The sequence below is a fragment of the Thunnus albacares genome, chromosome 3, assembly GCF_914725855.1.
Source record: "Thunnus albacares chromosome 3, fThuAlb1.1, whole genome shotgun sequence".
In the NCBI taxonomy this organism is placed as follows: domain Eukaryota; kingdom Metazoa; phylum Chordata; class Actinopteri; order Scombriformes; family Scombridae; genus Thunnus; species Thunnus albacares.
In genome coordinates, this window is record NC_058108.1 from 24,035,710 (window position 1) to 24,056,330 (window position 20,621).

General features: G+C 38.5%; 1 protein-coding gene across 1 annotated transcript; it reads right to left on the minus strand.

Moving 5' to 3' along the window:
• On the minus strand, positions 1–19,400 carry rnf150a (ring finger protein 150a). The gene is made up of 7 exons (XM_044347172.1): positions 18,596–19,400; positions 11,056–11,306; positions 9,737–9,808; positions 9,482–9,564; positions 9,221–9,317; positions 8,901–9,111; positions 1–4,845 (listed from the first exon to the last, which is right to left on the minus strand). The coding sequence occupies exons 1-7, from the start codon at positions 19,047–19,049 to the stop codon at positions 4,727–4,729; spliced, it is 1,287 nt and encodes a 428-aa protein (XP_044203107.1). The 5' UTR covers positions 19,050–19,400; the 3' UTR covers positions 1–4,726.
• Positions 19,401–20,621: the final 1,221 nt, after the last annotated feature.

Consider the following 20,621-nt stretch of genomic DNA (forward strand, 5'->3'; position numbering starts at 1 on the left):
TTGAAAAAACCTGATTCAAATTTATTATAAGTCACAATCATAGACATTCCTACACGTGCATCATGGTACAAGAAAAGGACAGCGGCACTCCTAATCATACAATTCTTTTATATTACAAAATAGCAATGCTGATATTTCTGCTGGGTATAGTGTGCAATATATTGATACTCCCCCCACCTCACATACACAACAGTACAGATAAAAGATCACAAGAACATTATACAATAAGCAACACGTGGGTCATGTGCCATGTTCAATACTGTAGCCCTCATTCTTAAAAGCTGTACATAAAAAAAGACTTTCTCAAGCCGTTCCCCATCCGCTGGAGGGATAAAGTGCAATATAGGAAGGTTTACACAACCAGAAGAAAACAAATGTGACAAAGAGAACAAAAAGAAATGGATGAAAGCCTTGATTAACTACCTATGATAAAACTATGTTGGGTAACGCTTTATTCTACAGGTGTGTGATTTCTAAATCATTTCTTAATACTTTCTAAGAAGAATTCCTGAATCTACATAATTTGGTACTATAAGCAAAAATAGAGAACATGTTCAAGTGGTACATTCATTTCTATCTGAATGAACTACTAGAGTAACCTAAATAGTTTATAGTAAGTTCACAGGTGTCAGCTGAACATGCAAAAATGTCACATTTGTTTACAAGGCAATTCAATCGTCTTTTTTTGTTCTTCTTATTTATGCACTGTAGCAAACTACAGTACCATGTTTTTTACTGTGACATTATTTATTGGTGGATGTGTACTGTAGTGCTTTGCGCATATTAATTATGCTGTGTATTTAATAAGATATATCATTTTAATCAACAACTGAGTTTGTTTTCTGTTGTCCAATGAGCACTGTCCCTGTCAGATAAACTAATAAAATAAATGAATGAATGAATTAAAAAGAAAACAAATACGGAGAAAAAGTTTCCAATAATAAATAATTGTTTACTTGTGTTCAGATTGAGTTTTTTTAAGGACATTCATATTCTTATAATAGCACCAAATTGCATAGTTCTTTCTTAGAAACACATAAAATAAAGTGTTACCCAGTGTTGCAGGTACAAGTAGAGACAACAATCTATTACTTCATAAGTACATTGAATATCATATATTTTATGTCTTTTGTGTAAATTACCATTGAATTCTATTTATTCCTGTAAGATAGTTCCTATTGAAATGACTGTGTTCAAACACTGTAAACAGGCAAAACTGAGAAGACAACCTTATACCTTGGTCACATTTTTAAGTTGCTCAGTAAAAAGAAGGCCTTAAATAAACTTCACACACAAACACGTCCAATTAGGCAGTACAGCCAGAATCAAGTGATCTGTTTGCTGAAAATTGATGTGCTTTGCGTTATCTTGTCGCTATGGTAACCAAACAAATGGTCAGATGGAGACAAGAGTGTTGGTTATATTTGTGTGTAAGTGTGAGAGGGAGTCAAGATGACAGAAGAAGACCCCAGAATTCAAAGTGTGGACACGAGAGAACGAGGAACAAGATGAAGAGAGCAAGAGAAATCAAAGCTGTTGGGTGTTTCTGGGTTATCGCACGTGCTGTGCCGTCTCATCCATGTGAGCTGTTCTAAAATACAGAGGCTTAAAGGTCCTGAATCTGCATTCATTTCAGGCTGGCAAGAATCAAATCCTTTCTCCACTTTCATATTCAAAAGCTAGAGAGGTAAACAATGCTCGAAAAGCAACAGGCTTTCTATAAAACCAGCTACTACCACCACATTGTCTAACAGATAGTATATGAAAATGTACATTCATTAATGTTTCCGTGCTGCTACCACACATTTCAGTCATGTTACAATTGTAGGTTACCTGTAGAAGTGGTCAGTGTGTAGTTGAATAAGTGAGGTAATGTGTAAAACTGTTAAGCTTTTCCCTGGGAAATTACTGCAACTGAAGACAGTATTTCACACTGAAACACTGCCGTCAGAACCAAAATATTCTTACTTTAGCTATAAAGCTGCTACAGCCAAGAACAAATTCTCACAACACGCTTAAAGACATAAAAACTACAATGTGGGCACACTGTAATTTGCCACAGCTTCCATGAAACATTGAAACATTTGCCCGTACATTCGATGATCATTCAATGATTGACCCAAACAGAGGAGTTTGGACATGTGCACGTTACATAACCAAGTCCCAGGTGGCTGCGGGACATAATGGAAACAGTGACTGAGAGAAAACCCAGTTAAATTCCACTGGCTTCATCGATCCAGTCAGCGGGTCTGTGCTTTTTTTTTTGGTATGCAAGTCTGCAGGAATGTGAGAGGAGACTGATTCAAATGAGTGTTAGATCCTGCAAGATCACGTTACTGAAAAGGTAATCTAGAGGTGATTGACAGGACTACAATACGATAGTAAAAGGAAACATAAAAGAACTGTAACAGATTATGAATATGAATTAACAGTCAGCATTACTATGGAGGTCTAAGAGTGTGTCCACACAAAGCTAGCTAAATTTGAAAATGCATCTTTATTTATCTGTTGTGGTCTTGACCCAGAGACAGAGCTGCAGCTGCAAGATCCACTTTCTCTGATGTAGATGCTAAGTGTGATAAAATGCTATGTGCTAGCTTAGTTACTTACCATTTTATAGTTAACAGTGCTGTTCTTGCTGGTGGTGATTAAGGTTTGATGATGTTAAATTAAAAACGTACATAAAGTTAAGCAGAAACTAAAATGCTAATCAAAATGAAAGGATTTTTATGACTCAAACTATTTCCGAAATAACAAATCTGTCGGTCAACTTCACGTTACATTTTCTACATTTGATTTATAGTTGAAAGCTATTAAACTTGTGTGATAACCTTCTTTGTTCTTGGGCTTTTAAGTAAGGTAACTAATCGTTAATCTTCTGCGGGTGCTGCTCGCTTTATAAAAAACAGAAATGGCTTAAATGTCAATATAGCTGATTACACAATAAAGGTGTTGTTATTTACCCGGATTAATGTTTATCAGGTGAATCTGAATCATAAAATTGTGCTTTGATTTCAGCGCAGCAGTGCAGGAATTACTGTTTGCCTGATTAACAGGAAGCATTTATGCTGAACATGTTCTGATTGTTCAGGTGTTTTAATGGGGACAGAGATCTTCTACAAAAAAAACCCTGAAAACAACTGGATGCATGCATTTTCAAAATTAGCAGGCTTAGTGTGGATGTAGTCAAAACCAAACTTCTCAATTCCTCTACAACTGTAAACATGTATGCCCCTTTTTCATTATCTAAAAAAAAAAAAGAAAAAAAAAAAATCAAGCTTTTCATGCCATTTAATACACCATGCTTTGAACATCAAATTCCTGAAATTAAAACCCTGACCATTTCCAACGCATCTCATTTGTATCCTTTTACACCAAAACGCAGTCACACAATCTTTCAACGGACGTAAGCTATCCAATTCTGTCTCCCTGTATTTTATAGGTTTCATATCATGCACAGATTCTAGTCTGTTTGACAGCCAAGGAAATCAGTGCACATGAAAAGAAAAACGTTAACAATACTACTGATAAGCTTGGCACAGAAGATTTGTTGACATATTTATATTGGCTGGCTTGACAAGTTTGGGTAATCCGTCTACAATATGTACTGTACACTCTGCCAGAATGTGGCAGTGACAACTTGATTTGCCAGCTGTATTTAACAGCAGTGAGTACATACAGTAAATTACCCTCCTGACAGCGGGGCGTGATCACTCGCACGTGCTGTGAAAACTTGTTAATCAGCAGCAGTTTTAAAAGGGCAACGGGTGACATCACTTCAAAATGCTTGTGGCAAGCTACGATTGTCATACGTGAGGGCAGAAATATTTAGCTTGTGTTTGGTTATTTCCTCTCCACAACAGGAATATATAGTTGGTAAAGTTAAAAATGAAGATCTCACAAAATAGTGACAGGAACATTTACATATAGAAAGTCATAAATTGTGCATACATATTCCAACTCCGCAATGTCACTTGACCACATGAACTTAAAGAACTAAGCTTTATAATTTCAAGGATAACAAGTCTAAAGTAGGAAAACTGCTGGCGGGAACTGTTAGGGGCTTGGGAAAAAAATCTTCTTTAGGCTCTATACGTGCTATGTATCCATGTCATATCAGTACAGCTTACTTCTAAAATATTTTGGCAGTGATCTTGTACCAAGAAATCAAACCATTTGCACATATATAATTAAACTTTAATCTGGCATTAAGGAGGCCCTGTTATCTCCATCCCCTTATTGTGTCCAGCAGCAGTTTTGGGCTCCCGAAGTGAAGAAACACATATTTTGCCATCTCAGTACTTGGAAGGGCTCAAAAATCGCCGCAGCAGTTACTGTATATAGATTAAAGGATGTGAAACAGATTACGTGGACAAAAATTTGGGCCGCCACAATGTGAGAGCTGTGGTTGGCTGTCTGGTTGCCATGTGAGAGCTGTGATTGGCTGTCTGGCCATGGCAGTCAAACCAATTAGATGGTGAAGTGTGACTGCAAGACAATGAGCAAGCAACATGTCCACAGATGCAGGGACAGATCTGTTTTTCAGTCAGTAAAGACAGAAGGGGATGTTTTTATGCTGCTATGGGTCGTATTGCTCATGAGCCCATCTTCTATGAAGTCACTTCCTCCAGCGGCCGAAGACAAGGTGAGTCTTTGGGCACCCTAGTCATGTGGTTCTGCTTCAATCCTCCTTTTCCTGGTGACTTTTTATTTGGCTCCAATTGGCTCAGGATTTGGCCTCATCACATTCCTGCTCCGTGGACAGGTCAACTTCGGACATGCCTACCTCGCCAGTCATGATGAGAGATGTGTCTGATTCACTGCTGAGCGGCAGCTGGTGCTCACCTGAGGGAGTGAGGGAGGTAACTCATTAATATTTAACCAGTCACTGTAGGATCCAAGTTATAATTAGTTAGTTGTCCTTATACCAATGACCTTGAACAGGAAAAACATTCTGTTCTGTTTTCATATTCAATTCAATTCAATCATTCATACTCTCCATTCTGGCCATGAAACAATACACTGTGGGTGATGGGGTCACAAAATTCACAGTCCTCGTTTTGGTAGATAAAATGAAGCTTATTTAATGATTCAGCAGTCTGTGTTATACAAACTAACTGGGTAATTTCTAAAATTACAGATTTTTGTACATTTCTGTATTAAGGGGTTGTTATACTCTATCAGACGTGCTTGCCTGATGGTTGAATCTCTTCAGAAACCTCCTCCCCCAAACATTTCCGAGGTCGGATTAAGGAGGACCTTTTCTGTGACTTTCCGAAACAGACAATCCAACATTCACATCCACTTCACGCTGAGATTGGGCAGCTGTGCGTGGTGAGAAAGTGGTCACGGTTTTAACTCTCTAGCTCTCTCTTTACATTACTGACATAACCATTTCAGTCACTTTTAACGTGAACAGCCGAGTGCAACACTATGAATGTCTTCCAGGAGAGACTGTTGAAAAACGTGGTGTTATCCCCATATTTTAATGATATCATGTTTCCACCCTCTCTATGACGGCCCGATTTTTCACTCTGCCTTCGAGTGTAAACGTTCAAAATAACTGTAAAAACTTTTGATTTCTGATGTGGTTGGACAGCACGTGGTATGAACCAGTTCTGATCAATCATAAACCAACCCTTACTGCCCCTCTGTCACAGCTCAACAAGTAAACAGTCAGAGGAAACCATAGATGGACTGTGTTTGGCTAAATGAAGGTGTCAGTACAGTATGCTTGAAACCCCAGACAGTCACACCCACTTCATTCAGCAATTGGTCAAGTGTGTGGAGGTCAGAAAGTAAGTAAGCAGGGTTTGAACTTTTCAAGTTCTTTGTTTTTAATTTTTCAAACAATTACTTCTGTCACTTTGAGTGCAATACCATGAATACCTTTGAGGTGAAACTGTCCCGAGGGGTGCACCGTTATCACTGTTGCACCATATTTAAATGATTATCGTGTCTCACCCCTCCTTTGATGGCGGCTTTTCCTCGCCTCCTAACACTTTTGCCTTTTGAACTTGTTCATTTTAAGAATACTGACACCTTTATGCAGCTGAATCCTCACATTAGCTTCAACTAAACTTCATCTTTTACATGAAATGAAGACTGCAGATTTTGTCCTCCATATCATAGATTGGAGTTGTACTAGGAAGAGATCTTTTAACAGCCTTTATGCACAGGAGGAGTACTCACAGTGATCAGTAACTCTTTCAATATACATATAAGTATGTTAAGTATAGTCTTAAGAGAAATTTGAACCTGTAATTTATTGTCCATTAGAGTTCTGCCAACCCACAAGAAAGGACTAAGCAAACAACAAGAACTAAGCACATTCCAGCAACAAATCAGGTTTTTTCCAGACCCTGACTGCAGCACACACCCAATAGCTGGCTGACTCTGGGAAGACTGATAGCAGTAATATCATTACCGACAGTGCTCATTATTCAGACTAAAGACGCAATTCAACCGGCATTCCATCACAGCCAACCCACAGCAGCAGAAATCATGCCAGATCTGCCTGTTCATCTCATGCTAACTGCCTGTCAGTGTCACCGTCTCGGTTAGCTCATTAGTGCTGCGACATACGACAGATTGCCTCCAATTTACATTCAAATTAGTCTCGAGAACAATACAAGCTTGTGGTGAGCTGATCTACTGCTTGTCAAACACATAAACGTAAACCTGGCTCTTTGTGCTAGCAGCTGTGGAGTACCTTGTAGAAGAGTACTTGTAAGGCAAAGTGGAAAGTCATTTACCATAATGATGTAGCATTTGCATTTTTAAAAAATGGTTTATTATTAGAAGATAGGTTCACAATTTTTCAAGTCTGTCCTAAAACAATAGTCAGGTGCCCAAGCGAACATTTGCATATGTTTTTCTTGCTGTAATCATTCCTCCTGTTCATACTGAACAAAGCAAACAGTACACCAGCACTCACAGATCAATAGTCTTCTTATTTATTCTGAGCAGAGACGAATGTGTTTCAGCTAGAAGCCATCATCAGCGTAATCAAAACAGCAGAAATGGCAATTTATATAAAAACAGTTGAGGTTCAAATACCAACAGCTGTGTGCGCTGCTACTTTTCACTCTATCCTGTTTGTACTGACCATTAAGAGATCCCTTCATAATGCACTTTAAATGTAAGTGATGGGTGACAAAAAATATATTTAAAAGTTTCTTTAAAGCTAAAATGAGACTTCAGCTGTCCAAATTAGTCAAATCAATTCAATATCTTTCAAAGTTACTGTTTTTTCATGTTTAAATTTCCTCTTTTTGTTGTGATCTTTCCACTGCAGCTGAATAGGAAAACTGTCTGTAGAAACACAAAGAGGGATTTTTTTTTTTACAAAAAACACTGTAACTGTGGAATGGTATCCATTTTATTTGAATATCTCAGACAGCTGAAACCTCATATTAACTTCACTTCAGAAAAAACCTAAATACATTTTTGCTCAAAACTAAGACTGTGGATTTTGTCCCCTTCACTTACATTGTCAGCACATTTGGGGGGAGGGGTCTCCTAATGGTCAGTATCAACAGGAGAAATGATTGCCACAAGCAAAACCTGTTTCAATGTTCATACGGGGACCTGACTATTGTTTTAAGAGACTTGAAAAGATTGTGAACCTGCCCTTTAAGTAAATTCTGGACTTATTTAGCTTCCAAGTAGTGCAAAATCACATGAAATAATATGGAAGAGGTACACATGATATCGTAGCTTAAACTTATTACTTTGGGTTATAAAATTGAAAGAAGAGGTGATACAAGTGAAACCAAAAACAAGTGTCTCCATAAAAATAAAATAAAAACAAGCAAATCAAACTCATCTTAACTGAACTCAACAAACTTAGGATGCAAGCTCACGTGCACACAGCTACACGGACATCCTCTCATTTCTTTCTCTTCTCTGAAACCAACAACTCTCCCCCTTAAATAGGCCCTCCAATCTCTGCTTTATGTGTTCTGTGGGAATATAAATTTGATTCTTGTATTAAATCTGCCTGCAGCTAGGGGTAAGTTTTGCCAGTTTTACTGTAGTTAAATGTTTCGAGTTGTTTCATTATGTAAAAGGGTTTAAGCTAACCAAGTGAGTGATTTAGTTTCTATTCTGTATTATTTCCTGTACACCCACATGTGTACACAGTCTAAAATAAAGATTAATTGCTAGAGTTACATGTATATTCATGTGCATTCTTATCAATGATCCACAGCAAATGCGATATAACTAACCCGCCACTCTAGATGAAAATAAGAAGCCCACACAATAATAATCTTTTGAGTAAAAATACAATATTCTACTCCAAGCTCTGTCTTGGACAATTATTTTGGCTTTGGAGGATAAGTGGCCCAAAAACACACACGTGAGCATGTGCATGAACTCACAGACATTAACACAAACTAAGTGCTGATAGCTTGCAGGTGTAATAGTTGTTAGTTAAAGCAAACAGCCCTTAGGTGTTTGTATAAAGTAGAACATATTTTAATGCACTACTGAGTACTCTGTTCTCTTTTAACTTTTAGCTTGTGACTTTCTGGGAAAGGAGGACTATTCTTTCCCTCCTGCATTGCCCAAGAGGATTTGAAGTGGGGAGCACTGACCAGGTGGCCACTGGCCTGGTTTAAGCCTCAGAATAAAACATTCAACCCTGAAAGCAGAATAAAACCAGAACAAGCTTGCTGTTAGAAAACTAGTTTCCTCTGGCAAAGACACGTTACTTTTTGCATAATTTTAGTGTCTGAAACAGTAGAGATAGACATCAGAGAGCATGTGGTGCTCATTTTGACTGAATTAAGATTGAACATCCCAACTTCCAAATTTAGCTGTTTGTCAGAAATCCCTCCTCACTGCCTGCTGTCATTTTATTAACTGTATTTTAAATATATGACGTCTGGACTTACTGCTGGCGATCATGCGGCTTTCCCCTGCCTGAGCTTCTGTGTCTGCATCAGGATGGAGCAGCTGCAGGCCTATCACCCTTCCGGCTGGATCCAGCACCACCGAGCTCTCGTTCACTGTGATTTCACTGGCGCCGCTGATGGGGTTGGTGGGTTGACCCCCGACAGTTGCCTCGTAGTCTGGAGGATTCTCATCGGAGCAGTCTGCGTTGAGCTGGATGAACACACCACACACATCATTTCTATGTTTTGCACTTGAGAGTGAGATTAGATATTTATATATGTGGGTATGAGTTTGCAAAAATAAGTCAAAAGGAACTTACTGGGATTCCTAAAGCTTTGAGGATGTTCATTTTACACATGGGACACGTCCGGTGGTCCTGTAGCCACGGGTCTACGCAGTGCTTGTGGAAGACATGCCTGACCAAAGAAGACGGCAGAAAACAAATGATTCATTTTGAACACAAATAATCATGATGTTACAATGCAGAAAAAAATGAAAGATCTAGCATGTACATCATGTAGTATGTACATGCAGTTTTTTCCTACTTATGTTCATCAGTGATCAATCAAGCAAGCCTTACCTGCATGGTAATATCCTTACAACATCATTCGGCTTATAACCTTCAATGCACACTGCACAGTTGTCGAAGTCTGACTCCGTCTCCTACAACACAAAGCAAAAGCAAGAAAGAATTAAAAGATTAAAGTAAATCTATGTTAAAATTATTATTTTCATGAATTCATGTATATTTTGGATCTTACTGTGTAGCTAAACATACTTTATGTTACTTTAAATTAACATTACATATACTGTTTTTAGTGTGGGGCACATTCACCTTGTCTCCCTTCTTAATGGTGCGTACTTGAAGCTTGCTGATGGCCTTTTTGGCAGCGTCTCCCAAACGTCTCTGCAAAACATTAAAAAAAAAATCTTACTTTATTACTGACAGTCAGTTTTTAACAGTGGCCAAACGCCAGCCAATGACACAGCAGTATGCAGGTATCTCACTGATCCATCAATATAAAGCTGACAAGTTGAAATACTTTCCTCTTTGCTGGATCGCATCACAAACCCAAATGTTCATGTGAATGCATCAGTGTGTTTGTGTCGTTTTGTCACTTTTCCCTGTATACACTATAATGTAAGGTAAAAACGTGCTACATAAATAAAATAATCTTGCCCTGCCCTCCTTCTTCACATTTGTTTTATCGGAAATTAATAGAGAGCTTACATCACCTACAGTGGCCTGAGTGAATAGATGAGAGAGGAAAACACCACCACTGAACCACAGTTAGAAAACCAGTGAACCAATGACCGACCACTTCCTCTTAATACAAAGTGACTTTAGAAACAAGAAATCAGGTCATTAGACAAAGTATCCAACTTCAACTACTGATGGTTTTAAAAATGCTGCCAGGATAGGAGAAGTGGCTGCTTTGGCAGTATATACAATAATGAGCTTGAAATGTGTTCTTTAAAGTATTGATTTGCTGGTAACTTACAGAGTGCCACTTTGAGATTGTGTATGTGCCCATAAAGTCCTGACAGAGACAATAAACTGGGCAAATATACTATAACGTGTGTGAATACAGGGGAGATTTGTGTATTTGTGCATTCTCAGGACTGAGAGTTTTACAGTAGTTATCTATCAAACAAACTGTAATGCTGTAAACGTTCAAAGTCTGTTTCACTTTACTTGGCTGCCTTTGGAAATAAATTGAAAGCAGATTTGCTGCTATGGGAGAATTCTTTGTCCAACATAAATCAAGATAATTCAAAGTGAAAATACAAACAATGGTTGTCATGGCACCAGCGCCTATTATAACAGGCATGGTGATGTATTATCATTACGGACGTCACAAGAACGTCACAGTCGGCCATTCATAATAAAATAAGATGGCGAGAGCGAGTATTTGCACTGTCGGCTCAAAGGGCCAGAAGCTGAGCTGGTTGATGGTTCACTGGTTTGCCATGTCTCTGTTCGGCCAGATGTCAGACTAATTCTGGCTTTTCCTTAAAGCCTTACAGGGCCGACACCAGATGGAAAAAAGACATGGATCAATGTTAAGACCACAGCACCACTGCACTGTCAGTATCCCCTGTAGACAGATATAAATCAGCACAAACAGTTAAACAACGAGCATACAGTCATACCTGGTTTCGGTCTCGGGCATTAGCGTAGCGGAATCTCTGGATATAGTAGAAGACAAGCCAGGCGAGGGAGATGATCATAAGAACGATGAAGGAGATGGAGACAAACACTACCGACGTTCTGCTCACATACTTCTGCAGGTTGCGGGTTCCTATAGTGACGTGCAACATGACCACGATGTGCTGATCCAGCAAGGCCACGATCTCCCGACCTTTAGGCTCTGGGATCATGATGGCCACAACATCACCTGTACCTGGAGATACGACACAGACAGCAGCAGTTTAGACATTTAGTGGATGAACCAGGACTGTTGCTGAGTTGTGTGTGTGTGAATTTGGGAGTTTTAATCACCCAAAGAGCAGTTTAAACACTACAATTACACACAAATTAACACATGGTGGATCTTGAAGGCTGATTTTGATATTTTTAGACTAACCATCTTCAAATATGTGTTTTTTGAGACAAAAAACATCAAATTAAATAAAAAATATAATAAAGGAATATAATATTCCTGCCCCCAGATTGATATCCTGTGCGGAAAAAACTTTGAAACAGCACCTCAAGGGAAATGCAATTCACAGAAAATATATATTATATCAATTACCAATTAAATTATTGAATAAAAAAGAGCGCCTGATGTCTTGTTTTGCCCCAACCAACAGTCCACAACTTAAAGATATTAAGTTTACTATCATAGAAACCAGAAAATATTCACATTTGAGAAGCTGGAACCAGAGAATTTGGACATTTTTCTTAAAATAATGACTCCAAATGATTAACTGATATCAAAATAGTTGGTGATTAATTTAATAGTTGGCAACTAATCAATTAATCGACTAATCTTTGCAGTTTTAGGGCAAACACTTCTAACAATGCAAATCTATTTGCCATCAAAAGTTAACTAAACTTACAATATCCTTACCAAACTAATGTCAAAATATGCTATTTGTGCATATTGTCTTAGTTCTTTTATAATTACAGGAATATGCAAGTACATTTAGAAATCGTATCTTTTTTTTTTTTTTTTTTTTTTTTTTTTTTTTACAGAGAAAGTAGTCATCATCCAGCATCACATCACATCCCTGGTGTATTCAGTATGTAATGAATTGTGCTTTAAACCACAGCAGGTGTGAAAACTGGTTCAAACTTGGGTTTATAGGAGGAAACTTGGGCAGGTTGCCGGGAGCTTAGGCAAGAAAGACCAACTAAAGCCTCACTCTCAATGTCAGAGGCCTCCTGCCAGGAGCCATCTGTTGCTTTGCTTGACGGACACAATGAAGGCTTTCTGCATTACAGAGTCACCAGGCATCTATCACCTCCTGCCTCTGAAGGACGACCAGGGGGAATGCCAAATTTATATGATTTGTAGGGGTTACTAGCACTATAGAAAAACTCCCATCAGGGATTTAACAAATACATAAAATATATACTTCTCTGAATATGCTTCTTCTCACACTCTTAGCTAATGCCTCTCAACGGTTCAGTCTCCTAATGTGAGATAAAAAAAAAATCTTTGTGCGCTGCTTCTTGAGCTAAAACGCATCAAGCGTGTTATGAAAACAAATAGGCTGCAAATTTATCGCTGCTAGAACATATGTACCTTTTGAGAGAGTTTTAAAAAACCTCCTGAACTTTTTACACTGTGACATAATGCTCACAAAAATAAATAATGTTTACCAATCATAGGGCACAATAGGAAAGTAAAGATGGCTCAGTATTAAGAGAAGATAAAATATGGTGAACATTATTGATCTAATGCATCATTATCACGGATACTGTATGTCGATAGACACTGAATTTGCAGCATAAGAATGCCAAAAATGTGTTTTGAGATCATTTATTGTTGGTATTTCATAGTTTGCCTACCAGAGAACTCTTAAAAGTTTATTTTTCAGCTGTAAAATGTTTTGTAAGTATATATATTTCACATTTAAGGGACCCTTATCAAATATTTTTGTTAATGTGGTGGGTGATTTTGTTATTGGATTTTAAAGGCCCTGATGACCCATTTTCTCAATCAGCTTCTTACTTTGAGTGACGGCTTCCTACTTGAACACACATTTTTCTGCTGCAGTGAGAACAGTTTTGGTTATTATACATAGAGATTTCTGTCTGTGCTTCTCTCACTGGTTTGAAGTGGGTGGGACTCAGGTAAAAAAACAAAACAAAAAAAACCCAATTCATGTCACACACACATCCAAACACAATCAAAATGTAGCTACATTTTTTGCAGGGTTGTTTGCTTATGTTGCCAGAATTGTCAATCAAATGCTAGTCAAACTAAGTGTGAATGTTGCATATTTAATTATGAATATTAAATGTTACAGAGAAATACTTAAATATTTAAAACAAAGGTGCTCGGAGCTTTAAAATTGGCTTCTTTCTCAAAAATTCAGTATCACTCAAGCTTCACTGCACAGTTTATTTGAAGTCAACTCAATAGTTTCTAGACACAATAATAAGTCTCTACTCTCAGCTGTAAAGCTCTAGGTTGATATTTCCAGGAACTGCATCAACAGCCTGAGCCACAGTTACATCATATTCCCTCTGCTGCCTGTTTATGGCTCCGGCTGCACGGCTGTCACAGAGGCTCCCTGCGGTGCTTCACTCTCTCTATCAGTCACCGTAAACAGCGGCTTTATTCAATCTGCCATCATCAACAGCTTCTCCTGTGCAGCCTGCCAGATTTACAGCGCTGTGACAAATCCTCATGCCCTGAACGGAGTTATTTTAACATCATACTCTGAGGTGATACTGTCACCGAAACACTGAGACAGTGTTTTGTGTTTTCCCGAGGAGCTACACTCTTTACGCCCGACACATTTGGTACATTTTCAGGATGTAGCTGCAATGCATTCCTGCTGTCATGCTCATAAATCCCTTTATGTAATCTGCACAGCTGCTACGTTTTATATGACCATGGTCTAGTAGTCAGACCAAAATTATGTCTTTTAAACTGTTTTATTGTCATGCTTATGCAAGGATTAGCATAGGCAGCTGAGCTTCTTGACCATAAATAAAAAAATAAATATTTAAATTCTTCCATAAATACAGTTCAAGAATATGGCTGTACTTTTAATTTAAGTGTATTTGGACAAAAGCAGGATTCTTGAAGACATTTTTAAGTTGACAGTTTGTTATGGTATGGTAAAGAACGCTTCATGTGTACCATCCTCTGCAAAAACAGCCAGATCCAACAAAGGTTTATCCTTGTTTGATGAAGGCTTCTAACTCAAACTGTGTGCATGGTAGAGCTTTTAAAGCAAACCATGCTACAAACAATGAAAGAGAAAACAAAAGCTTGTGTTTGGACAGCAAACAGATGGTAATATGCTGCTGAACACCATGGTGTATACAGACTTGCCTGTCTCTTTGGTATGAAAATTCAAATAAGGTAAGCATTTGGTTGGAAGATGGTTTCACAGTTTTTAAAATCATTTTCTCAGCAGATGCAAAAATATCTTCCCCGACAATCCATATGAATGCTGACAAGACTCCCTGACAACATAAATGTGTGCATGTCAACTATTTTGTAAGCCTCTTTTTCTGTGTGTTTAACCTCAGATACACACACTCCTCCTGACCATATGGTGTGAAGGGAAATCACTGTAATGCAACAACTGCCTTTATAAATACAAGATAAAGCCACAACATCTAATGTCAAAAGGCAAATAATTTCAAGAATTAAACCCTTGCGCCCAAACTCTGCAGACTTCTAAAAAATTGGCCATGTATGGCCAGCTTCAGTGGAAATAAGGAAAGGCATAATAAGGCATGTAAGATTTCCCTAAGCCTTGACTCTTATCTCCTTCTTCTGTTCACTGTGACGCAGTCAGAGTGGACAAAAATAGCTGCCTCTAAAACAGGAGGGCAATGTCTGAGACTGAGGCTGAACTTGTTAAAAGATCCCTGGTTTCAGACCCACTAGGCCACAATTTGGGGCAAAAAAGAAATAAATACTAAACGGGTAAATTTAGTGTATACCAGCCTGTTCTGTGCTGTGAACTTGATTTATTTAGCAGTCTAGCTTCAGAGTGGGTTAACACTCAAGCACAGATTACCACAGAATTAACTGGTGACCTGTTTATTAACAACCATGTACTACCCTGAATTTGACAGTTATACAAAGTAGGCAACACTGCAGCTTAATCATGCAAAAATTTTATACAAAGCTCCAGAGTCTTTGAGTAATTGATTAATTCATTTATACAACTCAACCTAAAAGGGCCTCAAAGTCTGAAAGTCCCTCCAGGCCGACATGTTGGGATAAAGTTTGCTTTTTCAGAATGGGTCAACACACATTATCTGAGGTCTGACACTGTTCAGCTTTGATAGGAAAGGGTTAAATTAAGACAGGGCTGAGAGGTTTGTGGCTCTGGCAACTGTGGATTTTACAGCCCAGCTGTGTTGGCTCTGGACAGAGAAGAAGTGCTCCATTCTTTACTTGACAGCCTTACATTCAGTCTAAACATTAAGACCGTTCCCTTTGTCACTGCACTCTGTCAGACTGCGTTACCTTCCTCCTCTCTAACAGCGCTGTCATCACACCTCTCCTGGCTGTCTTCTCTGTCTCATAAAGCATCTCGGTTTATATTTATGTCACGGCTGGAAGCAGGGCAGGTCTTTGAAATAGCTTGGCGCTGTTCATCTTTTGCTGCTGCAAGTAACCCAGCGATGTGCACTGGAGATGTTGTTTGATACAGAGGAACAGAGGAATAATGTATGTTCAGTGGACAAATATTGCAGATATCAATGAGGACATGCTGGCAGACTCTTATTTGAATGAAATAGCAAAACATGAATGGAAAAATATTCCATAACAAGTGAAAGTCCTGCGATCCATCTAGGCCAGTCATTAATGAATCCAGCCAAGTTCTACAAGTTTTTTTATTTTTTTATTTAACCAGGTGATTAATCCCAGGTATACTACACAAAAGAACAACAGAATACTATGAAAATGGTACTTTAAACTTTGCTGTGAAATGTCTGTCATTGAATCTGAGCTGCAGAGGCTTTACATAGAATTAAATGATCTGCTTATCTTGACAAGCGCCTGTGATAAAGCACAAATGGACGTCTCTTCTGAACAGCTTCTGGGTGAAAACAAGTCACAGTCACTTGACTTTTCTGTCATCAGGTGTTGTTTGCTTTTTGTTTGAACATCTGTTTCTGTGCAGATCCTTTTGTCAAACAGCAGTCAGGCATTGTGCTGTTGTCCAGCACAGGCGTGTTGGTCAGCCACACCTTTATGAAAACTAGCAACATGCTGAGGACACATTTCCAATGGAAATCCTAGTTAAATGTAAAAAAAGGCTCGACTCAACGCTACTGTACAGTAGAAGGTCTAAAAGTAAAAGATAACTTTATGTCTTACAAGTAATACATTGTTTTAGTTAAAAAATAGAAATGAGACTATTAAACTAAAAAAATATTTTAAAGTTTTGAATAAAAAGGTTAATCCTAATTCTTGGACACCGATAAATTTATAAGAAAATGCAAGGTAGTGCATCTATGATAACCTGCTGTTTTTGTAGAAATAACAGCATTTTTTTTAACAATGCAGAAGCAGCATTCAAACATAAAGAGCACATAAACGAGAACTGATTGTCTACGAGCTCCAGGAACAGCAAACCAAAAGAAAAATTCTCAATGAAGATCAATAAGGCATCACATCATTCATAAAAACACAAGTAGGGTTTGTGGAAAATAGTTATTTTTCCTCAACACCTTTTTCCTCCTTGCAATGGAGATGTGAGTGTTTACACAGTCAGTGTATCCTTCTATCTCAACAGCCCCTATAATTCATTCAGGAATCTTCTCTGCTACTTAATGCTATCTCTTTGAAAAGCCTTTTGTTAAAGTAAACCCCCCTCTGTCTTTGTCTAAGATGAACTTTAAATAGGATTTCCACATTTAGCAAGTAAATTTGGGCTGTAGTTTTGTTTATGATTTGCATATTTTTATGTACTAGTCAAAACATCAAAAAGTTGTCATAAACAGGTAGTAGGCAACGTACTGTTCTCGATGCTACTTAAACAGCAAGCGCTTGTCTAATTATATATGCAGCAGCCTGCACTGCCTCTGGTAAACAAGTGGGGAATGTGACTCTGCTGAAAAGAACCTGATAGTCTGGAGTTTGTGTTTTTAAGGACGTTTTGCATGGATTTGTTAAAGGCGTGTTGAGTGTGCTGTTTATACACTGTTTATTTACATGTTTTGTCTCCGAAATGGGTGTTTTCAGCAGCAGATTGATAAGCGCCGTTGTTGTTCCTCAGCTTTGTCTTGAGGATTTACCTGCGAGTCTGCAGCCTGTGCTTTTCCACAACATTTTAAATTGTGTGTTTATCTACTGCCACTGGTTCCTTTCTTGACTCATGAAATAATATTTGTGAAGGAGACGTGTGAGATTGTAAAGGGAGACTCTCGTCTTCACAGAGACTATCCTCAACAAATTGATATACATGCTGGCCATTTGTGTGTTTCTTGGCACATCATGAAAAGTATTTCAATGTTCACATATATACACAACTATTTTACAAAACAATATAATGAGTAGCCATTAATGCTTTTAAAAGTAATTTCCCCATAATGTTGGAACAGTTAAGTAATTTGTGCTCATCTCCTTCAATGATTGAGAACTTTAGGAAACAGTTTATTGCTTTTAGAGCTGCAACGATTAGTCGATAAATTGATTAGTCAATCAACAGAAAATTAATCTGCAACTAGTCTGGCAAATTAACTTATCGTTTTAGTCATTTTTTAAGCAAAAAAGCCAAAAATTTGCTGTTTGCAGCTTCTCAGATGTGATTATCTGAAGCTTTTCTTGGTCATACATGATAGTAAACTGAGTATCTTTGGATTTTGGACTGTTGATCAAACAAAATAAGACATCTGAAGACGTAAACATGAACTTTCTGGGCAATTTTCACTATTTTCTGGCGTTTTATAGGCAAAACTATTAATCGATGGTGAAAATAATCATCTCTTGCCGTCCTATTTGCTTTGTAATTAATCATTACAGGAATATAGTTGCAGTGTGTTGGACAACTGCACAGTTAAAACAGGCAAACTCCACCAGTGAAAACTAGACACATGGAAGAACTGCAATAAAATGAAAAATATTTAGTAATGTTACTGGTAACTTGGAAAATTGACATTGACAAACTTCAGCAAGACCAACAGCAAATCCTGCAGCCAGTTTGCTACTTCAGCAGATCTCTAGCAGCGGATATCAGTCCATTTGCTCGGGGAGTCAGTGCACTGCAAGTCATCTACTCTACCAATTGATTATTTTGCTGATTACACGCTGAAGAAGAGCTCTGGGGCTTCAGCTTGGGGATGAAAACCATTAATCTTGGCCAGAGGTGCTCAACACTTAACAAGCAAGTAATTAGTGACACTTGTTCTCAGACCTCCACGATACTAGACACCTGTAGTAGGAGGATGCTTGCTGCAAGAGTAAACAGTTTCGATAAATGTCAGGACAGGAATAAAGACTGTAAAAAGAGGACTGGCCTTGCATGTTGACAGGCTGTTTCTTACCTGGATGGGGCATTGTTATGGTGTCGTTGGCACCGCTGGAGCCCACATTGTATATAAGAACTGCAGAGGCGTTGAGGTTTGCAGCGTTACGGATCTTCTCTCTGTACGTACAATTCCCCGCAGCCACTAACGCCACCCAGGCGGTGTTGGGAGAGACAGCGGGGAACCGGACAGCCGGGTCGCACACCTGTCTGTCCTGCAAGAGGGACGGAACCAGGACCAGTCCTCTGGCTTCCTTCTTGGGAGAGTGCTCACCATACCGACCGCACTCGGTTTTCTCTGTCTTGACCTCCGAGGTAACGGGGTCCAGATAGGTGATGTTGACGAAAGCCGTGTACCACTCCTCCTTCTCTGCAACCGTGAAGTCCAGGCACAGCAAGTGCACGAAACAGAACGACAGCAGCCACGTCGAGAGAGCCAGACTGCGGCAAGCACGGATGAGGGACGGTGCCATTGTGCGGGTTGGCTCGGGGATGGATGACGAGCTCCGGGTCTCCTCCTCACTGGAGAGCTCGCTCCTTTCTCGTTAAAGGAGGTTCACTTTAAAAAAAATGCATTCACCTCAGTAACGTCACGTCACAAGTCAGAGACAGATACCGACGCTTCAAACAAGGTGCCCAAAAGAGTTTGTGCACTACGTGCCGAAGTCCACTACACACCACCACCTGCAGGAAGAGAAGACGGGCCAGTGTTGTTGTTCACCGTCAGCTGTTTCCAGTCGGCGCTCAGGATTGGCTCACCGCTCATCGACACGTGACCTGGGCGTGGGCAAAGGTGCCAGTGACGCCCCATGGCACGTGGAGCAGCTGTCATAAATCACGTAAATCCAAATAAATAAATATATAAATCGTGTAAACCAGTGCCTCAGACTAACATAAAAAAATAACAATGAAAATTGAAGTTAAACACACACACACACACACACACACACACACACACACACACACACACACAAAACAATAATATTCACGTGAACTTTACAGTTTTTACATGCATTTTTAAAGCATTTTGTTTATTATAATATACGATATGTGTAATAAAACTGTAGGATTTTTTCTTTGTTTCTTTGTGCGTCAGAAGCAAGAAAGAAATAGATTTTATTGGGTAAATTGGCCGACATGGACGCTGGGGTGTGTCACTGGAATAATTATGGACTTTGACAATGTTTAATTATAGTTTGTTAATAAACTGCTACATTTCAAAAAGCCATTATGAATCATGGATTAAATCTGTATGTAAATGATGCGTTAATAAACAAACTCAAACTAAAATAATAATAAAAAGATTGTTACATCCGTGAGATAAAACTTCTACTGCTGTCTTCTGTCTTATTTTTTAGTTAATCCGTTCATTTTAAAAAAATCACTTTTTGAAAGGTTTCATTTTGACTTTTTCGTACTCCACCATATTGTACATTGTACATTTTTTGTGTGTACATGTATTTTGTCTTTTCCATTTTGACTTCATGACAAATCTGATGAAATATCTCCCAAAATGCCTGATCAGCCTATTACAGAAGGATACTTTGAAATGTGCAGTAATAGTAGTTAGTAACTTTTTACTGCCAGGAGGATGCCTGCCTAATTGTGTGCTGTGTTTTTTGTTTGCAGCATTTTTTTTTTTAAAAAATGTATGTACAGTGAAATGAGTTGTCCAAACCACTGTCAGTAATAGTGCTCAGATATGGGGACAAATGTGTAGTTATTAATAGATACAATAGATACACTCACAATTGTTACGTTTAAGAAAACATTTATAGACTAAAATTAGCATTTCCCTCCTTGCTAAATTTCCATTAAATGACCTTTCCTGGGGTGAACAAATCAAACCATTTCCAAAGTAATATCCTGTTATTTATATAAAGAGGAAGACTGTTTGGGTTGCTAGGTTGTGAGAGAACGTTTAATTAGTGGGTCTGCCTGCAGGAGAGGCTCTTTCTCTTTATCTACTCAATTTATTAATGAGGTATTAACATTTATAGCTTACTTGTAACTAGAGAACATAGAAACCTAAAAGGTATTTTATT

Coding starts and splice junctions, on each gene's coding strand:
- rnf150a (XM_044347172.1), bottom strand. CDS start 19,049: ATGGCACCGTCCCTCATCCGTGCTTGCCGCAGTCTGGCTCTCTCGACG. Junction 9,565..9,736: donor CCATTAAGAAGGGAGACAAG/GTGAATGTGCCC, acceptor TTTGTGTTGTAG/GAGACGGAGTCAGACTTCGA. Junction 4,846..8,900: donor AAGCCGCATGATCGCCAGCA/GTAAGTCCAGAC, acceptor TCACTCCCTCAG/GTGAGCACCAGCTGCCGCTC.